General features: G+C 42.5%; 1 protein-coding gene across 2 annotated transcripts; it reads right to left on the reverse strand.

Annotated features, from left to right (window-relative positions):
* Positions 1-25532, reverse strand: Erich5 (glutamate rich 5). Of its 2 annotated transcripts, none has more exons than XM_085831990.1 (3): positions 25118-25532; positions 7121-8017; positions 1-212 (listed from the first exon to the last, which is right to left on the reverse strand). In XM_085831990.1, the coding sequence occupies exons 1-3, from the start codon at positions 25176-25178 to the stop codon at positions 148-150; spliced, it is 1023 nt and encodes a 340-aa protein (XP_085688116.1). In that variant the 5' UTR covers positions 25179-25532; the 3' UTR covers positions 1-147. The 2 variants fall into 2 exon arrangements, with proteins under 2 accessions (XP_085688116.1, XP_021040004.1); XM_021184345.3 differs by lacking the exon at positions 1-212 and adding an exon at positions 3437-5892.

Consider the following 25532-nt stretch of genomic DNA (forward strand, 5'->3'; position numbering starts at 1 on the left):
TAAGTTTTCAAATACTTTATTAGTTGTAATAACACATATTTGTTTAATCAAAGTTCTAAATGTTGAGCCAATGGTACAAAATAATTTTATAAAAATTTTTGGCCATAATTTCTCCTACAGCCAATTAGTCATAAGGAGCTGCCATGGTTACAGGGTTGTAAGGAACATTTGCCATAGACATGTATTCATAGAATACCAAATTTGTGTTGGCCCTGTGGAGAAAAACAAAGATGAGCCAGATCCCAAGAGACTTACAGCCTCCTAATACCATTTGATAGGCAGTAGCAACCCTTCAGGCCTCTTAATTATTTTTTTTAAAAGAATTCCAAGCTGAAGATATAGCTCATGTTAGAGTACTTGCCTTGCAAGTATAAGGCCCTGGGTTCAACTCCTAGTGCTACAAGGAGGGAACAGTAATAATTACTTCAAATATTCCATTTCAGGTCACTATTCAACCACCCTAAGTCATCACTCTCTGTCAGCCAAGTACTGATTCACTTAGCACATTGCTTCCCCTCTAACACTAATTGATAGCTACTGTTGTGGCAAATATTCTTGGAGCCATTCTCTCTAGTGGATTCTAGTGAAGAGACTCCAGAAGAGCTGTGCTCAGTCAGAAGACTCAATATTCCAATAAGAATTGTGTTTTGACTAACTTTTTATAACAAGTTTTGAAAACAAAAGGAAGATTTTCCCTCATATACATATATGTTAAGGTAATGATTTTTAGTTGATTAGATTATGAATAACATTTATCATCTAAAGTTTGTACTTTCTTAAGTTTCTACAATGAACATATTCATTTGTTACTAAGAAAAAAATGTTTTAATAAAGTTTTCTCTACAGTTATTGACTAAGTAATCCATGTGTGTCTAGAAAGTACCAAGGTAGAAAGCTATTTTTCCACCCCTTCACCTCAAATGATTAACACCTCTGATATTCAGGAAACTTAAAACAAATTCATAAAATAATTACTAGTTGAAACCAACTCCTTGCTCATCCTCCTGCTGAGCTGCCGGGGTGAGCTGCTGGTTAGAAAGGTCACCCCTGGGCCTGAGACGCTCCTGAGAGCTGGAACCCACCTGTCTTTATAGAAACTGTATGCTTGAAGTCTCTAAAAGCACAAGGGTAAACCCATTTGACCTTGCCATCCAACATTCTCTGCAGAATTCTCTCTCCTTTCAATGCAGAGAAAGCATTTCCCTGTAAAATTGCCACTTAATTCAAGGCTGAGTTTGTAATACAACGTGTTAACAGTGGATGGGTGTTTTGACTACTTCAAAAGCTATGAACTACACTTGAGCTCTTGCAATATAAAGGTCAAATGGAAAAGAATGCCATGGGTGTGTGGGTTATGGTTGGTCACAGAGGTCAGCCACACAGTCCTGTGTCCTCCCACTTCTGGCTAACAGTTTTAAGGTCTGGCCTTGTATTTCCTAGATTTGAGGCTGGCAAAAAAAAAAAAAAAAAAAAAAAAAAAAAAATTGATTGCCTACTGCAGAAAGCATTTATTCACTATTTCCTTAGCAGTTAGATACAGAATATGATAAAGTTACCTTAAGATTTATTTTCATTTGTATGAGTGTTTTTGCCTGCATGTGTGCATTTGTATCATATATGTCTGATGTCTATGAGGGCAATGGATCCCTCAGAACTAGAATTGCAGACAGTTGTGAGCAGCTGTATGGTTGCTGGGAAACAGACTCAGGACTCATGCAAGAGCAGTGTCTTAGACAGGGTTTCTATTCCTGCACAAACATCATGACCAAGAAGCAAATTGGGGAAGAAAGGGTTTATTCAGCTTACACTTCCATACTGCTGTTCATCACCAAGTCAGGACTGGAACTCAAGCAGGTCAAAAAGCAGGAGCTGATGCAGAGGCCATAGAGGGATGTTCTTTACTGGCTTGCTTCCCCTGGCTTGCTTAGCCTGCTCTCTTATAGAACCCAAGACTACCAGCCCAGAGATGGTTCCACCCACAAAGGGCCTTTCCCCCTTGATCACTAATTGAGAAAATGCCTTCAGTTGGATCTCATGGAGGCATTTCCTCAACTGAAGCTCCTTTTTCTGTGATAACTCCAGCTGTGTCAAGTTGACACAAAACTAGCCAGTACAAGCAGCAAGTGTTCTTAACTGCTGAGCCATCTCTACAGCTCCTGCTGTATAAATAGGACATAAACTGGGCTACAAAGTAGCCATACCTGGTTTGTTTGTTGTTTTTTTTTTTTTTTAATTTAAAAGAACAAACAAGTTTCAGGCTAGAGAGATGGATCAATGGTTCAGGACACTTAAAACTTTTGCAGAGGACCAGAATTCAATTCCAAGACCTCATGTCAGGTGCCTCACAACCTCTCTTAACTCGAACTCCAGGGGTTCCGATCTAATGCCCTATTCTGGCCTCTGTGAGCACCTCTATCCATGTGTACAGAAACACACACACACACACACACAGAGAGAGAGAGAGAGAGAGAGAGAGAGAGAGAGAGAGAGAGAGAATGAGAGAGAGAGAGAGAGAGAGAGAGAGAGAGAGAGAGAGAGAGAGAGAGAGAGAATGAATATTTAAAAATAAATCCTTTGTGGGTGGTGGTGACACAGAGAGTCAGGTGGATCTTTGTGTGTTTTTATGTTCTAGGCCAGCCTGGTGAGTGAGTGAGTTCCAGGGCTACAGTGATCAACCCTGTCTCGACATCTAAAAATAAATAAGTAAATCCTTAAATTTTTAAAAGATTTCTAATATCTTAGTAGCCACATTAGAGATAAAAGTATAGAAAGCACAAAAAAAATATACAAATTTCTAAAGTTAGGAAAGTAATTGGATGGCTAATAGAAAGTAAGAGCATTAGAAAGCAATCTGTAAAACTTTTATTTTAGAGCTATAGTATACTTTTTGAGAGAGTGTTCTTTCAAGGATGTCTGTTGTATAAACCTGCTCTGGGATCACACAGCTGTGATCTCAGCACTCAGGAAGTGGAGGCAGCAGGACCAGGAACTCAGGCTCAATCTTCAGGAGACCTTGTCTCAAAACAACATTTTAAGGAAGAAAGGAGTTTTGAGCTGGGAATGGTAGAAGAGACCTATAATTCCCGCATTCAGGAGGCAGAGGCAGGTGGACATCTGAGTTCAAAGGCCAGCCTGGTCTACATAGTGAGTTCAAGGTTAGCCAGGACTACACAGTGAGACCCTGTCACAGAGACACAAAAAGATAGGCCACCCAATGAAGAATGGACTTTTGTGCCTATTAATTAATTCTGTCCATCTGAGTGCTTGCTATAGAGGAAGATTCGGCTGTTAAAATAATCTCTGATAGCTGGATCTGGAGGAAGATACTCTTAGTCCGAGCACTGGAGACCGGAGTTCAGGACAGCCAGAGTTACATGTGAGACCCTGTCTCAAAAAAATTACCAAAAAAAGAATGATCACAGATATTTTACAGTAAGCCTTTACATTTAACTTTTTATTTTTGATTGTCAACTATTAAGTACAACATGTTATAGTAATGTATATGTATGTATTCTGGAATGGCTATGTCAAAAATATCACCACACACACCTGCTCTGACACTTTCTATTTATTGACTCTCCTAATCAGGAAAAACTCAACAAATGAAGCTTGAAATATATGTTGTATAAAGTCTCTACTGAGTTTCTGGCCTAAAAACCTTGCTTGGGGAACTACTCTGAACGTTGAGCTTGAGCAATTTTGACAGGAAAATGGATTTTCCCATCTAAGAGATAGAGCTGGGGTAGGTAGTGTCACACAAATTTATATTTCCAATATATTGTTTCTTGGTATTCATACATTGACTCAATAGATAGAGGATCTTTAAGCAGTCTATTGAGGGAACCAAATACCTGAATTCAAGGTTACATAGAACTACTTGCTCTTAATGAGAGCAGTCCAGCTTCTACTTTGCAATAGGATATGTCATCTGTTAGAAACTGCTCTTTTCTGTCTGGGTGTGTTGCAGAGGCATGAGGTAACTCTGACGTCAGAACACTGATAATACACTCCCCTCCACAGTGTTAAACTTAGTCTCGGCTCTCCTTAAAAGATTTTTATTTTAATGTAGACACTAAAGCAAAAGATGCTAGTTGGTTCATCTAAGTGGTAATCTTAAAACTATGTATTCCTAAAATGGTAAATTTTTCCATAAACCTACTTTGAAATTCATAGACACAAAGCGCTTAATAAAGAACAAGTTAACTGCCATATTGTAACTCACACACAATCATCAGCAGAAGTCCTTACTTGCTTTGGAAGAATTCCGGGGGAAAAAGTGACTTTCTGTGGTACAGAAATGTTTTTAAAATCTTGACTTCTTAGCTCTTTTTCACCTAATGCTAATTTGCAGTCACTTAAAAGAAAGCAGGCTCAGGAAGATTACATATAAACAGTAAAGCTGAGCGAGGGCATTTTGCGGTTTTGTGTTTTTGGAGTTTTGTTTTTGTTTTACCTTTTTTCCCCCATATGTGTCTGCTGTGCATGTACACATGTTCTCATATGTGTGGAGAAATGTGTGTACACGTGTGTGAAGGGGAACACAGCTGATGTTAGAAACATTCCTGGATCACCGCTTCACCTTATTCCATAAGGCAGCAGCATCTCTCAGTAGAACTCATGGTTGGCCGCTAAGATCAGGCTCCCTAGCCAGCCAGCCTCGAGGATCCCTGGGCTGCACTCTAGGCAGGATTTACAAACAGCTTACATACCCACCAGAGTTGTTTCTGAGGATCCAACTCCCATTCTTTGCCTGGCAGCAAAAACTTAGCAAACTGCTAAGCTGTCTCCACAGCCCTAAAGCTAGGACTGACTTAATCCTTGCTGGTTGTGTTTCATTTGTTTTTGTCCCAGAAATTCATTGAAAGTCAAGTAATTTAAAATTATTTTACTGCCAGTAAATCACATGAAAGAGAGAGAGAGAGAGAGAGAGAGAGATCACCAACACCCCCCTTAAGTATAAAATCACCAGCCAATTCAAAATGGCACATGGAAAATGTGGACTCTTTAACTGTGAAAAATCCCAAACCTTGCAACAGCACCCCAGTTGCATCCCTCCAGAAATTTTTGTTAACATTTAGTATGCCATGGGTCACAGTGATTTGTGGTAGTAGATAGATTTCAGGAGAGAAAGTAATTAGAATACAGGCTCCCTGAGATTCCTTTCCATCTAATTTCTTTCTTTCTTTCTTTCCTCTTCTTCTTCTTTTTTTTTTTTTTTTTTTTTTTTTTTTTTTGCTTTAATGCTGGCATTAAAGGCATGCACCACCATGCCCAGCTCAGTCAAATTTCTTTTACAGGACAGAAATATTAGGTAGAGTTGGTCCTGTGTTCTGGAGTTATTTAATTTTGTTCTATCACTATTATAACTGCAAAACTCTCTTATCATGAGTTCCTTAAAGTTTGCTAGTTCCTCTCTCTAGACACCTATATTTAAAGGTTTGTACTTTCCTTTTAGGGTCTCATTTTATCCTGAGACCCCATGGCTACAAGGGTGAAGATTGCTTTCACTCTCTTAGATGATCTTACAGTTTTGATTGGCTATGGCTATTGTCACTTTGAATTTATAATTATCCTAAGTATCTAAGAAAACCGTGTCTGGCTTAGCAGTTTTATGGCGTAAACAATAAAAACCCAGCATTGTTCTCTTGGTTCCTACAGTCATTTTAAAGCTGAACTCATTGTATAAACCACAAAGCCACAGAAAGGTGGTGCCCGCCCTCCCAGCCTCAAATATCCCTGCCCTCTGGTGTAACACTGCACACTAAGCCCTTCTGTCACCAGCCCCTGCTGCTCCAAGATCCACAGCTTCTCCTGTTTCTTTCTCTTTAGTTTCAGCTTCTTCACTTTCTTTCTCATTTTTCATCTCTGCTTCCACCTTTTCTCCTGTCTCACCTAGAAAAAGCAACCAAAGGAAATAATAAGAGATGCTCGCTTAGCAGTGTGTCCTGGATAGTTTTTTGTCAACCTGATACAATCGAGCATTATTTAAAAGGAGGGAGCTTCAATTGAGAAAATGCTTCCATAAGATGCAGTTCAATGCATTTTCTTAATTAGTGATCAATGGGGGAAGGCTCAGCCCATTGTGGGTGATGCCATCCCTGGGTTGATGGTCCTGGGCTCTATAAGAAAGATGGCTGAGCAAGCCATGATGAAAAATCCAGTAAGTAGTACCCTCTATGGGCTCTGCATCTGCTCCTGCCTCCAGATTCCTCCCCTGCTTGAGTTTCTGTCCTGACTTCCTTCAGTGGTGGGCTATGGTATGGAAATGTAAGCCAAATAAACTCTTTTCTTCCCAACTTGCTTTTGGTCAGGTTGTTTCACAACAGCAATAATAACCCTGAATAAGACACACTGGACATGTATAACCCCAATGGGGACCATTTTTGCCCTCTAGGTTTGCACAGTAGGTTTCTTCTGTGCTGTCATGCCAGCATTCTCATTACCCAGAGCCTCTGAGAGGCCAGTGTCATGTCACTTAACATCCCTAGGTCCTGGCCTGCTTGTAACACCAAGATACAAAATTCCAGTTTTTGAAGAGTTTTGTTTGAGAATGAAGAGATGCCTTGGTGGATAAGAGTGGTCACAATGCAAACACGAGGCGCTGAGTTCAGATCCCTAGCACCAGGTAAGAAGCTGGTTACAACCAAGCACGGCCATAATGCAGCAAAACCAGGCAGATCCTAGAGCTCATGAGCCAGGTGATCCGCCATTCAGTTAGTTATAACTAAAGCAATGTGCTACTGACTGAGAAACTGCCTCAAACAGAAGCAGAAGGGAGAACAGTCAAGGAAGACACCTGATGCCAACCTCTGGCTTGCATACACGTGCACACCTGTACACACTCACATGGACATGGGCATCCAGGCTGAGATACTAATAATAAAGTAAAATTTTAAAATTTTGAAACAGCTTGTGTTTGAGAAATGATTTTCTGGGAGCTGAACTGAGCCATGATAGAATGTTTCCCAAGTAAACTGAAGTCTTCTGTGTTTGGGTTAAGTGAACTTCAACCACCCAACAGAGATGTCAGCAGATCTATGCCAGCACCCCTGGCCCCGCAACTGGCCTCCATCCCCTTGGAGCTACCCTAGCAGTTAGGCCCTGGCTAGCCTCCATTTACCTTCAATGTGTTGTTCCTCTTTATCAGGGTGGATTTCTCTGGCCATTTCCACCTTTGCTGCTGTCTCTCCACTTCCGGCTGGCTGTACCCTGTTTCCACCTGTTACTTGAGGTTCATGGGCATTTCTGAGACTGTCAGGAGCTTCACAGGGTGACTTGTTCATTACAGGTGTTGGCACGGGCTGGCTTCTGTCTGGCATCTGTGATGTTTCGCTCTCTTTGAGTACTGTTCCTAGAGCTTGGGGCTGCTCAGCTTCACCTGGGGCTTCTACAAGTTGCTGCTGTTCGCTGCTTTCTGCAGATTGGATCCCTTCTATTTCTGGAGAGCTGTTCTCTTTGGGAATTGCTTCTAGAATCTGGGGCTGTGCACCCTTTCCCATTGCTTCTTTTGGTGGTAGCTCCTGAGTTGTTTCCAGAGGCAGAATGTTCTCGGCTGTTTGTAGAAACTTCATCGTCCCAGCCTGTGGAGCTCCAGGGGAGTCCCTCTCTGATGACATCCTCAGAGGCTTAAGCTCAGCATCTCCTTTTAAAGACTGGACCTCTGTCCTTGCTTCCACATCTTTCTTCACTTCCTCAGTTCCCAGCATGTCATCTTTGCCTCCTGGCTGTGGTTGCTCACACTCTCCCCCTTGCACTAGAGGCTCAATCTTCTTTGTGGGTCTTGAGTGATCTGTGGCTTCCTTTCCAGGGGTCTCATCATTTGCCAGAGATGGTTGATGGTAGGATTTAACACCATTTGCTGTAGGCACCACTGAAGCCTTGGGCCTCTCGAGTGAAGGATGACTTTCCCTTTGTGTGTTGCCATGAAAGGCAGCTTCTCCTCCTGGTGTACATGGTTTAGGTTGGTCTACACAGAACTTGTTATGTTCTACAGTGGAAGAATTCTCATTCGAAGTTACTTTTGACCAATTTGGTTGAAAAATAAGTAGAAAAGAGAGAACAGAATTGTTATTTAGCTATCTTGGGAAAGTTAACTGGTACCAAGTAAATTTAATGGTTCAATCAAACCACAACCCTCACTTAGATCAAAGCCCTTTAATACCATCAGCCCAAACTCCTCACCTTAGGCATTAGAGTCCTCTAACCTGGATTTCTCCTGGGCACCCTGTCAAGGCATCTGTCCCACATACTAATTTATCACAATTGCATGCTTCTCTTGCTCTCACCCTCTCTCAGATGCTTTAGTTTTCCATGTTTGGTCCTTGGACTGGCCTCCATTCCCATTACACATTGGTATCGCCTTTCAGTTTAATAATTGTGCACTGATAATCACATAAAGAAGTCACTTGTCTTAATAAAGAGAACACAAAATGAAGGCCCTGTTCTCAGTCTGACCTCACCTCAACAGACACTCTAATGAGTGGAAAGGAATTTTTTTCTTATTAAACACCCAAGTAATCTATAAAGGCAATTTCTGAGAAAACATGAAAAACCATGCCCTCTGGTATGACAAAATCACGTGAAGCACTGTGAGCATTCATATACACAGTAGGGAGAGATCTGGCAAGCACTGAACTAAACAGCTTTTTTTGTAGTTCCCAAAGAATACACAAGGAGGTCTATCTCAAAAAACCAAAAAAAAAAAAAAAAAAAAAAAAAAAGAAGAAGAAGAAGAAGAAGAAGAAGAAGAAGAAGAAGAAGAAGAAGAAGAAGAAGAAGAAGTCGTCGTCTAGAGACTTCGGGGAAGGATAGCTGGAGTTCAGGGCTGGAGTTAGATTGAGGAGGAGCCTGTAGGTGGCGCTGATAGGCTCAGAGTGAAGCATGAAGAACAAGACCTGTGAACAAGGCTATACCAGGACTACACAGAGAAACCCTGTGTGTGTGTGTGGGGGGGGGGGGGGAAGAGGGGTGGGGGTGGGAGTTGACTACATGGAGTAGAGCACAGCTCAGAAGTACTGCATGTGTTTAGAGTACACAAGACCCTGGGCTCAGTTATCAGCACCAAAGTCAATACACATAAAGTCAATATAGCGAACCATTTCTCTCTTATTTTGCCAGGAGAAAACAGTAGGAAAATGTATAGATAAATGTTACATTTTCATCAGAAGATTAATGGGCATATTGAGGTATATTCACACAATGGAATGTTACATCAAACATAGTGGCACACATCTGGAATCTCAACAATCAGGAGACAGAGGCAGGAGGACCACAAGTTTGAGGCCAGCCTGTTCTACATAATGAGTTCAAGGCCAGCCAGGGCTCCACAGTGGGACCTGACTCAAAGAAATAAAAATAGCAACTGATAAGTGCAACAGCCTGATAATTCACTATTTTTCAAAATTAAATTTCAAAAAATTTCAAAAAATGCTTCATGAAAGAAGAGATTTTTTTATATATATAAACTAGAAAATATTCCAACCTGCTCCTCAGTAATAGATGCAGAGCAGTGTTTGAGGCCTGGGGCTGGGACAGGATAGGACAGGAGATTTCCAAGAGACATGAAGAAACATTTGGTAAACAGAAACAGTCTCAATCTAGATTGCTGATTGCTATGGGTGCGTTTGTGGCTGCACACATGTGCAAAGGTTGCTGAAATGTCATGGTAAGTGTGCAGGATATATCAACAACATATCAACAATACTCCCCCAACCTGCTAACTTTAACATCATAAAATAATGTGGAAAAAAACCTAAACATGGGAGTGGGTAGATCTGATATAAATTATTTTTCCCCTTCCCTTCTCCCTCTTGCTCCAGCCCCACTCACTTAAGCCCATAGGGTCTTTTTTTTTGGGGGGGGGGGGTTGTTTGTTTGTTTTTCATTTGTTTCTCATTACAGATAGTTGTGAGCCACCATGTGGTTGCTGGGATTTGAACTCATGACCTCCGGAAGAGCTGTCAGTGCTCTTAACTGCTGAGCCATCTCACTAGCCCCAGATACAGATTTTGAGAAGCCTCCTTCTTTGGGGTAGGGACTTAGTTTCGTGCTCTAGGACCCAGAAAGGAGGGATAAAAGCTGGATGTGATGACTGTATGAGGGAGAATCTTGGCTACCAGTGAGTAATCGTGTGGATCCTGAAGACAGAAAATATCGGTAAAGGATTTGGGTTGAATGAGAAAGAGACCTGCATAGTTTTACCTGACGAATGTGGTGGAGGCAGGTGTAGGTTATGAGTAGAGAGGCAGCATCTGGAAGCAGCCAGATCTTGACCAGAAATGTATGTTGCCTGGGTCTAGAAAAGGATGGTTTTGGCATAAAGGCAAAAAGAGGGTGCAGGGGTGGGGTGGGGTGGGGTGGGGTGGGGGTGGGGGGGTGGGGGGTGAGGTGGGGGGGTGCACAGAGAGACAGAGAGATCACATGTCTCTCTACCTTGCTCTACAGACTGAGTGTGACTCTCACAGGAAGGTCCAGACATGGAAAAGCACAGCTCAGTAACCGTTTTCTGAGCGGGCAGGTACAGGCTGTCAGTGTTTAGGGCTCATGACCAAACCGAGAGAGTTCTCTCTTCTTCTCCCTTCCTTACCTCATTCAGCATAAATGAAACTTTCAAAACAACAGCAAGAGAGGCAGTATAATGACAGAGCTTTCTCAGGACCAGAGAGAACCCGATCATGATCATAAAACAACTCACTTTGCTCCCACACGAGGCTGTCCTGGCAGGGACTGCCTTCAGGACCGAGCATGGAAGTATATTACTGTATTAATCACAGATGTTTGCCCAGTGACATTTCCTGTTTAAATAGTTACTATGGTGATTGGTACTGTCAGTGAAATGAAGCAAGCCATGTTCATCCACCTGTGGCATCAGGGTGTACTCCCAAGGTGTCACCCTTCTAGAGGGAGGGAAGCACAGGTTTTTATGTAGGATCTTTTTGGGTTTTTTTTTTTTTTCAATCCACATGGTTACTTTTTGGTTTTTTTTGAGACAGGGTTTCTCTGTGTGGCCCTGGCTGTCCTGGAACTCACTCTGTAGACCAGGCTGGCCTTGAACTCAGAAATCTGCCTGCCTCTGCCTCCTGAGTGCTAGGATTAAAGGCGTGCACCACCACCGCCCAGTTTATGTAAAATTCTTAACAGCAAGTACACTTCACAAAAAGTTAAATGTGTAGACTTTACTCAGTTTGCTAAATAAGATTAACAGAAGTACCTGGTAATCCATAGTACAAGGTGAGGTTAAGTAACCTAGACAATATCTGAATTAAATCAGCACTCACCCTGAGGAGCCTAAGGAGCTTGAAATACAACTGTTATTCCTTATTAGTTAAAGCTCTTCTTTGAACATTGCAACAGAAAGAATGAACTGCAGCATGAGGGGGCTTTGTACACAGTCCCCTGAGCACTATGAGTTGTCAATACTGACCTATCAAAGTGTAGCATTCTCATGGTGGGCTTGGAAGCATGATCAGGGATGGAGAATGGCCCCATAGTCACAGTGGCAACAACAATTTGATCAGATTTGACTGACCTCAAAACGTGCTACTGGTAACTTCTACACAGAAAAACAACAACAACAACCCCCCCACCCCCCCACCCCCCACACACGAAAAACCAAAACCAAACCAAAACAGAAATGGCTCCGAGGTTAAGAGCATATCACTTGTCTTCAGGCGGACCCAGCTTGATTCCTAGCACTTACATCAGGTGGCTCACAAACCCCTGTATCTCCAGTTCCAAAGCCAGACACCTTGGGCCTCTACAGACACCTACACTCGTGTGCCCATCCCCACACACAGTCACATATCCACGTGCATAATTGAAAAGAATAAAAATGATTTTCAAATCACACACAAAAAGTGTTTCATTCCACTTGTGGCTTCGATTTCATTTTCTATCAAGTCTTCTTCAGCGTCTGCCACAGGAGGCTCTGGACTGGGCACAGGGATTGTAGCAGGAAGGGCTTTTTCCTGCTATCTTAGAGCTTACTGACTGTAGGAAAATTCAAACAATACCTACTTCCTCACCAACCACAACTTGGTGCTCCTACGGTACCTGGCACCCGAGCATCTCCATACATACCACATGAACCCCATCCTTAAGGTAGATAAAACAGTGCATGTCCTCTGGCACCCTAACTTGGAGACGGTGACCTACTTTTATTTTGGTATCTAGTCTACATCATTCTGTAAAAGTGCTGAGGAAAGATGCATTGATTCCACATCCAGAACTGGTTAAAGATAGGCTTTTTGAGCCCTCTGTTTCATCAAATCTTACCCTGCTCTGGGCCTAATCCCCTGAGACTCATTATCTCTGACTCTGTTCTAAATCAGCTCATGAACAAATGTGTTGTGACAGCTGAACCAACAGAACCCTTGTTGCAAGCAGGGTTGTGATAGGCACACAAAGAAACTAAATACCAGGCCACATTACTGGAAGGATTAGAACCACAGCTAACATACCTGAAACTCACATTACGGTAGAAACTTTTCAATCAAGTTCATTGCCCTGATTAGAAGTGAAAACTTTCTACACAGCAAGGAGAAGCACTCCAGGTCAATATTTTCTATGCTAAGCCACCCAGAACCCTGAAGGCCTCAGCCAACCTTCATAGATTTCTACAGTATCCCAAGGAAATGCTCTCAGTGTGCTCTGTGCTGCTACTGTGGAGGCTTTAGGTTCTGAGAACTTGTACTTTAATTCTTCTATGGAGAGGCCCTCCCTCTCAGGTCATGGTGCCTTCCATCTCTCCCATAAGCATAGTCACGAAAATCTACTATTAGGCAACTTTGGAAAATAATGGTACAGTATGAGTCTGCCCAGCAGAGTGGTCCACCATACTCATTCTTTCCTGGCTTTCTTCCCAGTCTTACTCTGGGAAGAATACTCCCCATCCCAGCAACACCGGGAGCTATTCTGGATGGTTGTACCCTTCCCTGTCTTCCTACAGCACAGTTGTAAATGTGTTGTCCTGCTACCATGACTCCAATTCCACCCCAAAGTGCAATGTGCTCTATCTACCAGTAGATATTAACAGGGTCCTCATTTTGAACAGAGGTGAATTTAAGCAATATTTCATGTAATTGAACAACATATTAACTAAAAAGACCTATAGAGGTTAAGTTTATTTGTTTGTTTGTTTGTTCTGTTTTTTTGAGACAGGGTTTCTCTGTATAGCTCTGGCTGTCCTGGAACTCACTCTGTAGACCAGGCTGGCCTCGAACTCAGAAATCTGCCTGCCTCTGCCACCCGAGTGCTGGGATTAAAGGCGTGTGCCACCACACCCGGCTCAAGGTTAAGTTTAAAAGCCAGTGTTTTGGGGCAGGGGGGAGGAATTATGTAACGGGGCAGGGGGCAGTGACTGGCATGTTAAGTGAATTAATTAATTTGGAAAAAAAAATCAATGTTTTCTAACTATCTGTTAGACATTTTAGTACAAGATTTCTCATCTTGCTGTACTGAAAAAGCAGCCATAGACAATGCATGATGAATGTTTAGGTCTGCATTCCACTGAAACTTGGCTGCATTTCACTGGCAGCCCAGTGTGCCACCCCTGTCTTGGGCAATATTTAGTCTCTATCCAGATACATTAACTGGATGATCCCTCACAACTTCAGGAAATAGACATCATGATTAGCCACGAGGCAAAGAAAAAGGAGTGACTGGTTCAAAGTAACACAATTAACAAGTGGTTCTGAACTAAGACTTGAGCCCAGATAGTCCATCCATAGGCCCACATTCTTTCTTTTCTTTCCATTATTGAAAACAGGGACTATTATTCTTCTGCCTACATCTTCCTAGTGTTGGGATTACAGCTATGTACCTGCTATGAAAGCTGCAGAACCCACATTCTTGGTTTGTTTTCTTTGTTTTGTTTTGAGACAGGGTCTCTCTATGTCGTCCTGGCTAGCCTGAAACTCATTATGTAGATCAGGCTGGCCTCGAACACAGAGACCTACCTGCCTCTGCCTCCAGAATGCTGGGATTAAGTGTGGGTACCACTATACCCACCTCATCTGCATTTTTTAAAATATAGATTCATTTTTTTTTATTTTCTAAAGTATTATTTTATTTTTTATTATGTGTGTGTGTGGGGGGGGGTATGTGCATATGACTGCAATGCCTTTATAGGCCAGAAGAAGCCATTGGATCTCTGGAACTGGATTACAATTATGAGGCCTATATGGCTGATGGGGACTGAATCTTGGTCATCTGGAAGAGCAGTTAGTGCTGAACTGTCTCTCCAGCCCCTAATTTTAAAATTATGTATCTATAATGGGTGGGGGTAGGGGTTGCGTTCATGACTGCAGTGACCAAGGCAACTAGAAAAGGTTATCAAATGTTCTAGAGCTGGAGTTAGAGGTGTCAGCCTCCCCACAGAGGTTCTGGGGACTGAATCTGAATCTAGATCCTCTGTAAGAGCAGTACATGTTCTTAACCCCTGAGCTGTGTCTCCAGTCTCCAAAACCTATATTCTCAATCATCCATGTGTGCCATTTCCCAGTATGTTGAAACACATACGCAAACAGAAACATGTGTTCCCCTCCCCCCAAAATTGCACAAATAATCAAAGCTTCCTATAACCATCTAATATAGAAAAAGAAAAGGAATTAACCAAAAGAAACTATATTTTTTTATCAGAGTAATGGGGAAAATATAAAAAGAAAATCAGCTTATAGATAAAAAAAAAAATTAAAAATCCATTACCATGGGCTGGAGAGATGGCTCCGTGGGTAAGAGCACTGACTGCTCTTCCGAAGGTCCTGAGTTCAAATCCCAGCAACCACATGGTGGCTCACAACCATCCGTAATGAGATCTGACACCCTCTTCTGGTGTGTCTGAAGACAACTACAGTGTACTTACATATAACAATAAATAAATCCTTGAGTCAGAGCAAGCAGAAGTCCTGAGTTCAATTCCCAGCAACCACATGATGGCTCACAACTGTCTGTAACAGCTACAGTGTATTCATATACATAAAATAAGTAAATAAATCTTTTTTAAAAATCCATTACCATTATTATGACTATAGTGAAGAATGAGCAAAGAGAATGTCTTAATGGGGATGTGCAGCGTGGATCTTTATTGATTTAGGACAGCTGACCGCAGAAGGGTCTCAGCCAGACAGTAGAGTGGTAGAAATGGAGGTGCCAGGGCCTGCACACACCACTGCTGCCATCTTTCATGTCCTAACACACAGATTATGACAAAGGAAGGCAGCTGCTCCGTAAGGACTTGGGCTGTTGCCGCCCTGACTGACTGTTTCCTGAGGGCTGAAGAATCACCAGCAAGCACACTGTTAAGTCATTCATTCCCACAGACTGAGAAACGGATACACAACATAGATAGACATGGTAAAATTTCACCTACCTTTGCAACGCTTAATTCCTAGGGGCATTAAAAAATGTTTTTTCTTTTTTTTTTTTTTTTATATTCTGACTAAATATTCTCTCTTCTCCTTCCAGTCCCTCCCCTACTTCCCCTCTGTCCCCAGCCCCCACTCCATCCACTCCTCCTCAGTTTCTCTTCAGAAAAGGGCAGACCTCTCATGGACATCAACCAAAAATGGCATATCAACTTGCAGGTACCTCCCCTCATATTAAGTCTGGATGGGGCAATCCAACATAAAGAAAAGGGCCTCCAAAGCAGGTAAAAGAGTCAGAGACTGCCCCTGCTTCCACTGTTAGGAGTCCCACAGGAAGACCAAGCTACACAACTGTAACATATACAGAGGACCTAGGTCAGACCCATGCAGGCTCCCTGGTTGGTGGTTCAGTCTCTGTGATCCTCTAACAGGTTACTTGGTTCTGTGGGCTTTCTTGTGCTATCCTTGACCCCTCTGACTCCTACAATCCTTCTTTCCACTCTTCTGCTGGATTCCTAGGCACATTTTTCAAAAAAAAAAAAAAAAAAAAAAAAAAAAAAAAAAAAAAACCCTTCATTCTTAGAGGCAAAAGTTGGATAACCTTGGGCTTAAACATAAGAACACAATACTCTACCAAAGTACACTCTAGAACTTTAAGGAAATTCCCAGGGGGAGAGTCAAGGAAGGGAATTTCCAAAGTCTCTGGGGTCAAGCGACATTTGGGAGACATTTACACTCATTGGTCAATACTGAATTCTAGTATTTCGCTTAAGAAACAATTATGCCTAACATAACTCTGAGAGGCTCCACCCAGCAGCTGATGGAAGCAGATTCAGAGCCAAACATTAAGTAGAGTCCAGTGAGCCTTGTGGAAGAGTTGCAGGAAGGATTGAGGGACCCAAAGGGGATAGGAACTCCACAGGAAAACCAACAAAGTCAACTAACCTGGACCCTTGGGGGCTCCCAGAGACTGAACCACCAACCAAAGAGCATGGACTGGACCTAGCCCCCTCCCCCACGTATATGTAGCAGATATATAGCTTGGTCGTCATGCAAGTCCCCCAACAACTGGAGAGGGGCTGTCTCTGAATCTGCTGCTTGTTTCTGGATCCCATTCCCCTTACTGGGCTGCCTTGTCTGGACGCAGTGGGAAAGGATGTTTCCTGCAAAAACTTGATGTGCCAGGATGGGGTGATACGGGGGTGGGGGGGCTGAGGGCTCCCCATTCTCAGAGGAAAGGGGAGAATGGTGAGGAAGGAGCTGTGGGAGGGGGACTAGGAAAAGGGGTGTAGATATTGGGATGTAAAGCGAATAAATAAATTAATGAAAAAATAAAGTTATGACCCAGTAGTACCAACACTCACGCATACCAAATCTCATGCATACAAGAGTTTGATGCTTTTTAACAAATAGTGGAAAGGCTTTGAGTAAACTTCCCGGGTGCTGCGACATCTTTTTAGACTTGATGCTGTAAAACATTAACACAGAAACGGAACTGCCCATGAACCTGGATGAGCCCGCCTTGCAGAAAGAAACTCATTCTACACAGTGAAGCTTTGTTTTACTGTTTGCCTCCCTGCAGACCCGAGAGACGACACGTCACAGCCCCAGTCTTGCATCACCTGAGCTCCCATCCCTTGCCTGTCATCTCAAGAATCCTCACTCGTGTTCCTCTTTTCTGCATAATCCTCCTATCTTCACAGACTCCAGATAATTCACTCACTCTCCACTCACTCTCCATAGTTACTGAATCCATTTTTCCTACATATAAGGTTGTGATGTGGTAAAACACATGTGTATGTAGGGCTAGACTGCAGGTGAACTGGAGTCTGCCTGCTAAGTGGGAGCTTCGGGGTCACACATGGACTTAAACCGTAGCTCAATATATCCAGTACTCTGGCAAGTTACTCCTCCCCACATAGCTTTCATTTTCCAGGTATATTTGGTACTCGTGTTTGTTCTTTAAGACCTCTCTGGGCACTAAAAGCACAAAATGAAGTTGTAATCAAGCAGCTGGCCTCTTTCCTGCATCCTCCCTTCTCTTGCGTTGATGTGGCTGTACAAGTGTCTGAAAGATTTCTGTTGTGAGAAAGACTCAGTGTTGAGGTTGTAAACTTCTGCCACTGTCATAGAGGTATTTAGGCCATTTTCTATCAAAATTATAAACATGCACCCCCTTCAACCTAGCAATGCCACTTCTGAGAACTGTCTGCAGATATGCTTGCACACATTCAAAATGATGTATGCACAAGGGATTTCACCACAACCTTGTTCACAAAAGACTGGAGAGAGATCAAATGCCCCCCAGTAGGGGACTAGCCAAATAAGTTACACAACAGATTATTTTGTAGGTATAGAAGGGATAACAGTGCTTCCATCTTGTTAGACTTGAAAAAGATATGAAACAGTGGGTAGATGCACTATGTTTTACAAAGCCAAGAAAAGAATATCTGTAATGCATTTAAACAAAACAAAACAAAACAAAACAAACAAAAAACTTTCAGCTGAGGGTTATGATGCCAGAATCCATGATACTAAGCCAGGGGGATCAGCAATCTGGCCTACATAGTGTGATCCTGTCTCAAAACCAGGGCCTGCATGGCTCTACACGAGACGGGGTCCTAGAGCTGAGAGAGGTGGACACATGTCCCACCCCTCACCCAGAAGCTATTTCCAATAGATAACCACTTGCAAGTGAAAATTCGGTTTTCTCTAAGGGAGACTTACACAGAAACAAATGAGTACATAAAGGTAGGCTGCATGCCCAGCAGGAGATGCCAACAGAAAATGATCTCAAGGGAATCTTTGGAGGTTCCTTGACTCATAATGTCTTGTCAGAACTTTTCCCTTTTAAAAAAATATCTTGTTTATTATTTTATTATTTATAATTGTCTTCTGTTTGTTTATCCTGCAGATTATTTGCACAGACATTATGACTTCCTGAGTGTGTGAATGAGTGGCTCTCTGCATCTGTGTCTGTTTCTTATGTCATTTCTTGGGTTCTCTCCTTTTGTTTGTTTTGTCCTATTCTGATATGTAAAGTTTTGTTTTAACTTATTTTATTATTATCTCTTAGAAGCATGTTTGTTTTCTAATGAGAGGCATAAGGGGATGAATCCAGATGGGAGGGAGGTGCAGAGGAACTGGGAGGAAGAGATGGAGGGGAGACCATAATCAGGATATGTTATGTAAGAAAGAAAAATCTACTTTTAATAAAAGAGAAAAATACCAAAAATGAAAAATAAAAATAAAACTCAAGGGAAAATATACAAAAACAAGCAGTTGAAAAACAAACAAACAAAATCCCAAACCCCACCTTTGTAGGGATGCCTGTAGTGTCAGCTCTTCGAGAGCTGAGGCAGGAGGCATGAAAGCAGCATGGGCTATCTGGCGAATTCAAGGCTAGCCTGAGCTACAGAGTGAGAGTTTAAAACAAAACAAAGCATACCACCAGCAAAACACCAAATAACGAGACAACAGAGGTGGTACAGGTGAGGGAGGGTAATTCTTTCCATACATGCCTTTTTTTCAAAAACTTCACATTTTGAGCCATACATCTGTATTCCCTACATTTTATCTAAAGTAGTAGTGTATAATACCTAGGTCCATGCCAACGGCATTTTGAGCATTCAAAACTTAATCCAGAGACTTCTAGCACATGAAAAAAAAATCCCATTCATATAGTATCTATATGGAAGAAAAAATTCTATGAATTAATGTTAACTTTAGTAATGCCCTTCAATTACAATGCAACAACGATCTGATTAAGATTGAAGAACTGCTGTGTGAAAATATATAAATATGTGAAGGCTGGACAAAGACCTTTACAAAGACCATCCTCTTACCATATGAAATTCAAACCTCCCTGATTGCCCAGGGAACAGACTCCAAGCAGCTAGTGAGAATTCCAATTAGAACAAACAGATGATTATAGCTGCCAGTGGAAATGTACACATTAACCTAGTAATGGATTAATCAATAATTACCCTGTATTTATTTTGTCCACATTGGTGCTTAAACTGTAAACCGTAGAGGTGGAGAGCCCTGGCAGAAAGGGGTGGCATTTATATCAGGAACAAATGATGAAACAGTCATTACTCAAGTGTCAGCAAGGAGCTGGCAGAACGGGGAAGAGGCTGGGGAGATCATTGGAGACATTAAAGCCTATGAAGCGATACAAGCCTCATGCTCAGATTCCATTAGACCAGAAATGGCTGTAATGCTTAGAATTTACTCCAACAAACTTAAGACATTCTAACCTGTGCCTATTTATTCTTTCTTCCCCAAACAAAGCCTCTCTCCTCACAGTTTTCTGAATAAAAATGCAAATGGTACTGTAGCAAATCTGGGCCTGTTCCAAGCCTGGAGCAGCCAGAGGCCATTCTCCTGTCTGTCTACAAGGCACACACTTGTGTACTGGCTTCAGGGGTGATGAACAGTCCTATGGGTAGGTAGGGAACTTAGTCCCAGCCAATATTCACCCACAATTAGTGGAATCCATTATTCCCATGCCTCCCATTAGCTATCTAATCAGTATCAGCTGGCTGATTAACATTTGAACCTAGAAAATAGGATCTTCTGGGTCCAGGAAAATAGGTCAGTTTGTAAAGTACCAGGCAAGCACAAGGACCTGAGATCAGATCCCCAGAGCCACCCAGAGATGGCACCTATAATCTCAGAACTGAAGGGTCAGACACAGACAGATCTCTGAAGCTCACTGGCCAGCCAGCCCAGTCCAGTGATCCTTAGGTTCAGCTAGAGAATTACTCAAAAGATAGGTGGGGAAGTCAGAGAGATGACTCAGTGGGAAAGAGCCCAAGTTGAGAGTTCTGTTCCCAGCACTCACATCAGTGGTTCACAACCACCTGATCCAATGCCACATGCACATGTAGCTTGTAAAAAGTGCTTAAAATTAAAAATGCTCACCAAATATTTCTACTTCTCCAAATCTTAGGAATTATAATAGGTGTTTTACTTGTAATATATTTATATCATATGCCTCGAATCACTCTAAATCCCCATTAAGTATATAGTCACATGCTATGGAAACAACCAAAGAAATATATTAATGTATTATGAATATATAATAATAATACATGGTATAATATACTAGTACACAATTATATGACATATAACAGTGTGATATATCATATCTTTATGTAATACATTACATATTTATAAATAGTATATGTTATATATTTGCATAACACCTAGGTATAGGAGTAAGTACTATTTTTTAATACTTTTTAGTATTTCTTCTGTTGTTTCCAGAGTGACCACATACCCAGTGGGGGTCCAGAGTGATTTGATACAAAAACAATTATAGTTAGCACAAACTGGCTCAAAAACCTGTGTCCGAAGCTCCACTTGAAGCCTTGGCAGCCCTGACTTGTGGTAAATTATTTGTAAGCCTCTGTAAAGTAGAAATAAGCATAATTCCTAGTTATAGCATTGTTGTCAGGGTTAAATGAAGTGACCCATTCAACAGATAATCACCAACAGCAACTTTAAAGAGTAGTTTAATTATCTACATTTAAGTACACAACATGATTAGGTTTTCCTTTCCCTCCCTCCCTCCCTCCCTCCCTCCCTCCCTCCCTCCCTCCCTCTCTCTTTCTCTCTCTCCCTCTCCCTCTCTCTCCCTCTCTCTCCCTCTCTCTCCCTCTCTCTCCCTCTCTCTCCCTCTCTCTCTCCCTCTCTCTCTCTCCCTCTCTTCCTCTTTCTCTCTCTCCCTCTCCCTCTCTCTCCCTCTCTCCCTCTTTCTCTCTCTCCCAGCCCCCTCTCTTTCTTTCTTCTTTCTCTCTTTCTCTGCTTTTCAAGACAGGATTTCTATGTGTAGCCCTGGCTATCCTGAAACTCTGTCTTTAGACTAGGCTAGCCCCAAACTCAGAGATCTGCCTACCTCTGCTGGGATTAAAGGCATGCACCACCATGCCTGGCTCATGATGGGCTTCACTGTACCATCATACATGTATAGAGGTCAGAGGACAACGTTGTGGCTCAGCTCTCTCTCTTCCTACCTTTACATGGGCTCTGGGGATGGGATGAAAGCCTGTCAGGCAGTTAGTTGCTTTACCCACTGAGCCGTCTCCCCAGCACCAAGATGTTTTAAAATACTTATATAGATTCTCCATCTTCTTTTTTATGTATAGCATCACCTAGATCGACTCTTGTCATTATGATGTTTATATCTCTGGACTTAATCATCTTACATAACTGCAACTCCATACTCTTTGGCTGACATTTTCCCATTCCTCTGTCTATCCCTGCTACTCACAACCAACAGTCTACTCCTGTGTCTCTGTGAGACTGGGGTTTCATTCTCCAAGGTAGTGTAGTACTCATAAATAAAATGTAGCATCTGCTGTGTTCAATGAAAACGAAAACATTAAAGGTGAAACCCAATATGAATTCATGTCCTCTCTGTTACTGGATACTGTGTACGAGGCTCAACGGTCCCGAGTATGATGTATTGCTTGCAAGATGAGCACTTAGGGACTCTTGGTCAGAATTTAGTGAAACTTCCTATATTGTCAAATGTGGCTTCTCTAAAACACTTCCCAGGGAGGCTGGAGAATAGTTCAGTGATTTGGAGCACTGGTTACGCTTACAGAAGACCCAGGTTCAGTTCCCAGCACCAACGTGGTGCTCATAACTATCTGTAACTCCACTTCTCGGGGATCAAATGCTCTCTTCTGGCCTCCTCGGGCGTTGGCATGTACACGGTCCACATACATACATGCAGATGAAACACTCAAACGTATAAAACAAAATAAACATAGCTCTTTTAAAAAGCATTAAACCCCTCCAAATAGCCGGCTGATAAAATAGTCTGTTGAATTTTGCTGTTGTTTAGCGGCAGTAAAGGAAAAATACTGCCCTGACAATTTGCTCTTAGTAGTTATCCTGGGTAGGTTTTGTTTGTTTGGTTGTTTGTTTGTTTTACAACTTGACACAAGCTAGAGTCATTTGGGATGAAGAAACCTCAACGGAGAAAATGCTACTAACAGCTTAGCCCGTGGGAAAGCCAGTGGGAAGATTGCTGATGCGGGTAGGTTCAGTTCACTGTGGACAGTGCTATCCCTGGGCAGATGATATATAAAAAAGCAAGCTGAGAAAACCATGGGGAGAAAGCCTCTAAGCAGCATTCTCTGTGGCTTCTGCTTCAATTTCTGCTTCTCAGTTCCTGCCAAGAGTCCCACCCTAACTTCCCTCAGAGGTGACGTACAATCTCTCCTTCCCAAGTTGCTTCTTGTCAGGATGCTTATCACAGCTATAGGGACCTTAAGTAAGGCTACTGTCACGGTGGAAGTGAAAGGTACTGTATTTATAAGATTTGGGAGATCTGAAGCTGGGCATGGTGATGAGGCAGCCAGCACTTTCTGAGTTCCAGGCCAGCCAGGGCTATAAAATTAGACCTTGTCTTAAAAAAAAAAAAAAAAAAAGCCACCCCCAAACAATAAGGTTTGGGAGATTTGTTTATTTTTGTGTTTTTGTTTCCCCAAGACAGGATTCCTTTGTGTAGCCCTGGCTGTCCTGGAACTCACTCTGTAGACCAAACTGGCCTCCAATTCACAGAGATCCACCTGCCTCTGCCTCCCAAGTGCGAGGATTAAAGGGCTGCATCACCATTGGTGGAGGGGGTGTGCAGGTGTATCTGATTTAAGAGTAGTCTCACAATGGAACCTAATTGGAATATGGCAAAGTTTCTGACATGATAGTTAGGGATTGACAGAAGAAGTGATGTTTGGGAGTCTTTCACAGTCTTCTGCCGTTTTAGACTAACTGCCATTCCCTTTACGATCCTGCACTTCTGCCCACTAGAACCGTTCACCAGTGTGAAGCTCCCATTTTTCACCAAGAGCCTATTACATACTAAACATGGTTAGGCACTGGAGTGAATGGATGCATATTACAGGCATTTAATAAATGTGGATTTTTTATCTAAAAGCACACATACACAGGCTTGGGTTATATCTAGAATTTAAAGAAATTTTAGGCTGTACAGAGAGTAATGAATTATTTATCAGGCCTCTAAGATCACAAAGTTGAAATGCTGAGCATACAACAGTATTCAATTACCAGGGTATTGTCCCATGGAGGCTCTGAGGCAATACACCTGTTGGTTGATTCAGTATGTGTTTCAAGCAGTTTATGGTGCATACCAATCAATTTCCTATATACTCAAATTTGTTGGCAAGTATTTAACATTTCTTTCAGAACAACATTTATGCAAAGAAATCAAGGATTTAAAAAATAAGAATTTAACTCATATGAACTGTTAATATAGTGATCAATTGCCTTCTAAATGAGAGAATGGGGGCTTTACCCCATCCTATTGATTAGATACATTTGCCATTCCTCTCTCGAGTTACATCCCCTGGGATGTGTGTGTGTTCTATCATTGAGCTACAGTCACTCTAGCGGGGCTCTGTTTCTTAAGCCAGGACACCACTGACAGGGGATGAAAGAATCTGTGATAACAGTATCACCTGAAAACATCACTTTTCCATGTTTGTCATAAGATCTCATGAATTATCATGGACAAGGGCAAAAATCCATCTGATTTTATAAAATGGGACATGAAACATGAAAACAATTTCTAACTCTATTGGCCTTAATGGAGATAGTTGATGTATGAGGGTTCTGAACTAGGGGTAGAAGTGGGGTGGAGTCAGCAGACACTGTGCTTTAAAATAGACTTTCCATGTCTTTACATTGACAGTGACAAAGGGTTTGAATAATTTGCACATTGAGCTTTGATTTTTGTCTACTTCCTCACTTTCTGTTTATCTACGGAAGGTAGAAATCTAGATGCTCACAGCACAAAAATGACAGCAACACATTTCTCAGCAGGATATATCGGCTACGTTCTGAAATATCTTGTGTTCTCTGCCTGAAAACAAAACAACCAAGAACTGCTGCTTCTGCAGTAACACTGGTGAAAAGGTATTTTTTTAAAAAGTAAAATTCCCCCGAAACGTCGTGCCTTGACAAAGACTATATATATAAGCTGCTTTAGGGAATGCACTCAATGTTGTAAGCCCATGTCCAAAAATGCTAGCAATTTATAATCTAAGAACTACTGTAATCTACTGACTGTAAAACCCAGTCACTCTCTAGTTCGTTGATCTACATCTATTCATTCTACAGTATTTATCACTGTCAGAATGATTGTACGTGTTTATATTCCTCTCCAGCATCTGTGTACACTTACTATACACAGATGATTAAAATGTGCTGGCTGAATTTCTTAACAATAATCAATTATGGCCACCTTTCATCACACACAATATGCCTCAAGAATATATAAATCGAGGCCAGGGGGAAGTGTTTGTGATCTCTCAAAACCTCGGGAGGAACCTATTATATGAAGGGAATGCTCATGGTGTTCTCCGCATTTTGTCATCTGGCAATGCAGAGCCGTCCACAGGAGAGCAAAATGGGACTTTCAATGGGACATTTCTCACCTGCATGGTGAAGGGGGACGTCGGATCTAATTTAGTTAGTAAATTTAGCACCAACAACCGTCGCTCCCACCAGGCAAGGCAGCACTCAGCTTCTGATCGGGCACACACGGTGGGCGCACTGGATGGGCACCCCTCAATCCCACCCTCCCAGTTGCTGTGTCCTTCTGTGGGAAGGAGCTCTTCCCCTGCTGGCGAGGCTGGGCCAGGGCCGCACCCTTTGGATCTGGGGGGGCAGCCCGCACAAAGAATCCCCCAGAGTTGGTGCAATGTGGGTCCCCTGCTCACCTCCGCTGCCGAATCTGCTGCTGTCGCCCGCTTTGTTGAGGGCACTGCTGGAGCAGCCCATCGCTCAAAGCGCAGTCACCTGGCCCAGCCCCTCACGGGTGTCGATCACAGGGCGTGGATGCGATGCTCACCGCAAACCTAGCGGCTGAAGTTTCTCCAACTATGTGATCTTGCTTTCCCAAGAGCTCAAGGCGCAGGCACGCCTAGCGGAGTTCTGGCTACGGGGTGCGCACCTGGAGGGGCAAGCGAGAGACGCACAGGTGGATAAAGCCGGAGACGACAGAGTGCCAGAGGAGGAGCAGCAGGCAAGAGAGAGCAGGGGCAATTAAAACCAAGGAACCAGCTGTACAGGAGGCGTAGGGAGCCGGGAAGGGAAATGGGGAAAAGCCCCGGAGATGAGATGGGGGACAAGGCG

The sequence above is a fragment of the Mus caroli genome, unplaced genomic scaffold, assembly GCF_978045245.1.
Source record: "Mus caroli unplaced genomic scaffold, Mus_caroli_1 scaffold_16, whole genome shotgun sequence".
Taxonomy (NCBI): domain Eukaryota; kingdom Metazoa; phylum Chordata; class Mammalia; order Rodentia; family Muridae; genus Mus; species Mus caroli.

Coding starts and splice junctions, on each gene's coding strand:
- Erich5 (XM_021184345.3), bottom strand. CDS start 25,178: ATGGGCTGCTCCAGCAGTGCCCTCAACAAAGCGGGCGACAGCAGCAGA. Junction 8,018..25,117: donor CAGCAGATTCGGCAGCGGAG/GTGAGCAGGGGA, acceptor ATTGGTCAAAAG/TAACTTCGAATGAGAATTCT. Junction 5,893..7,120: donor AGAGGAACAACACATTGAAG/GTAAATGGAGGC, acceptor TGCTTTTTCTAG/GTGAGACAGGAGAAAAGGTG.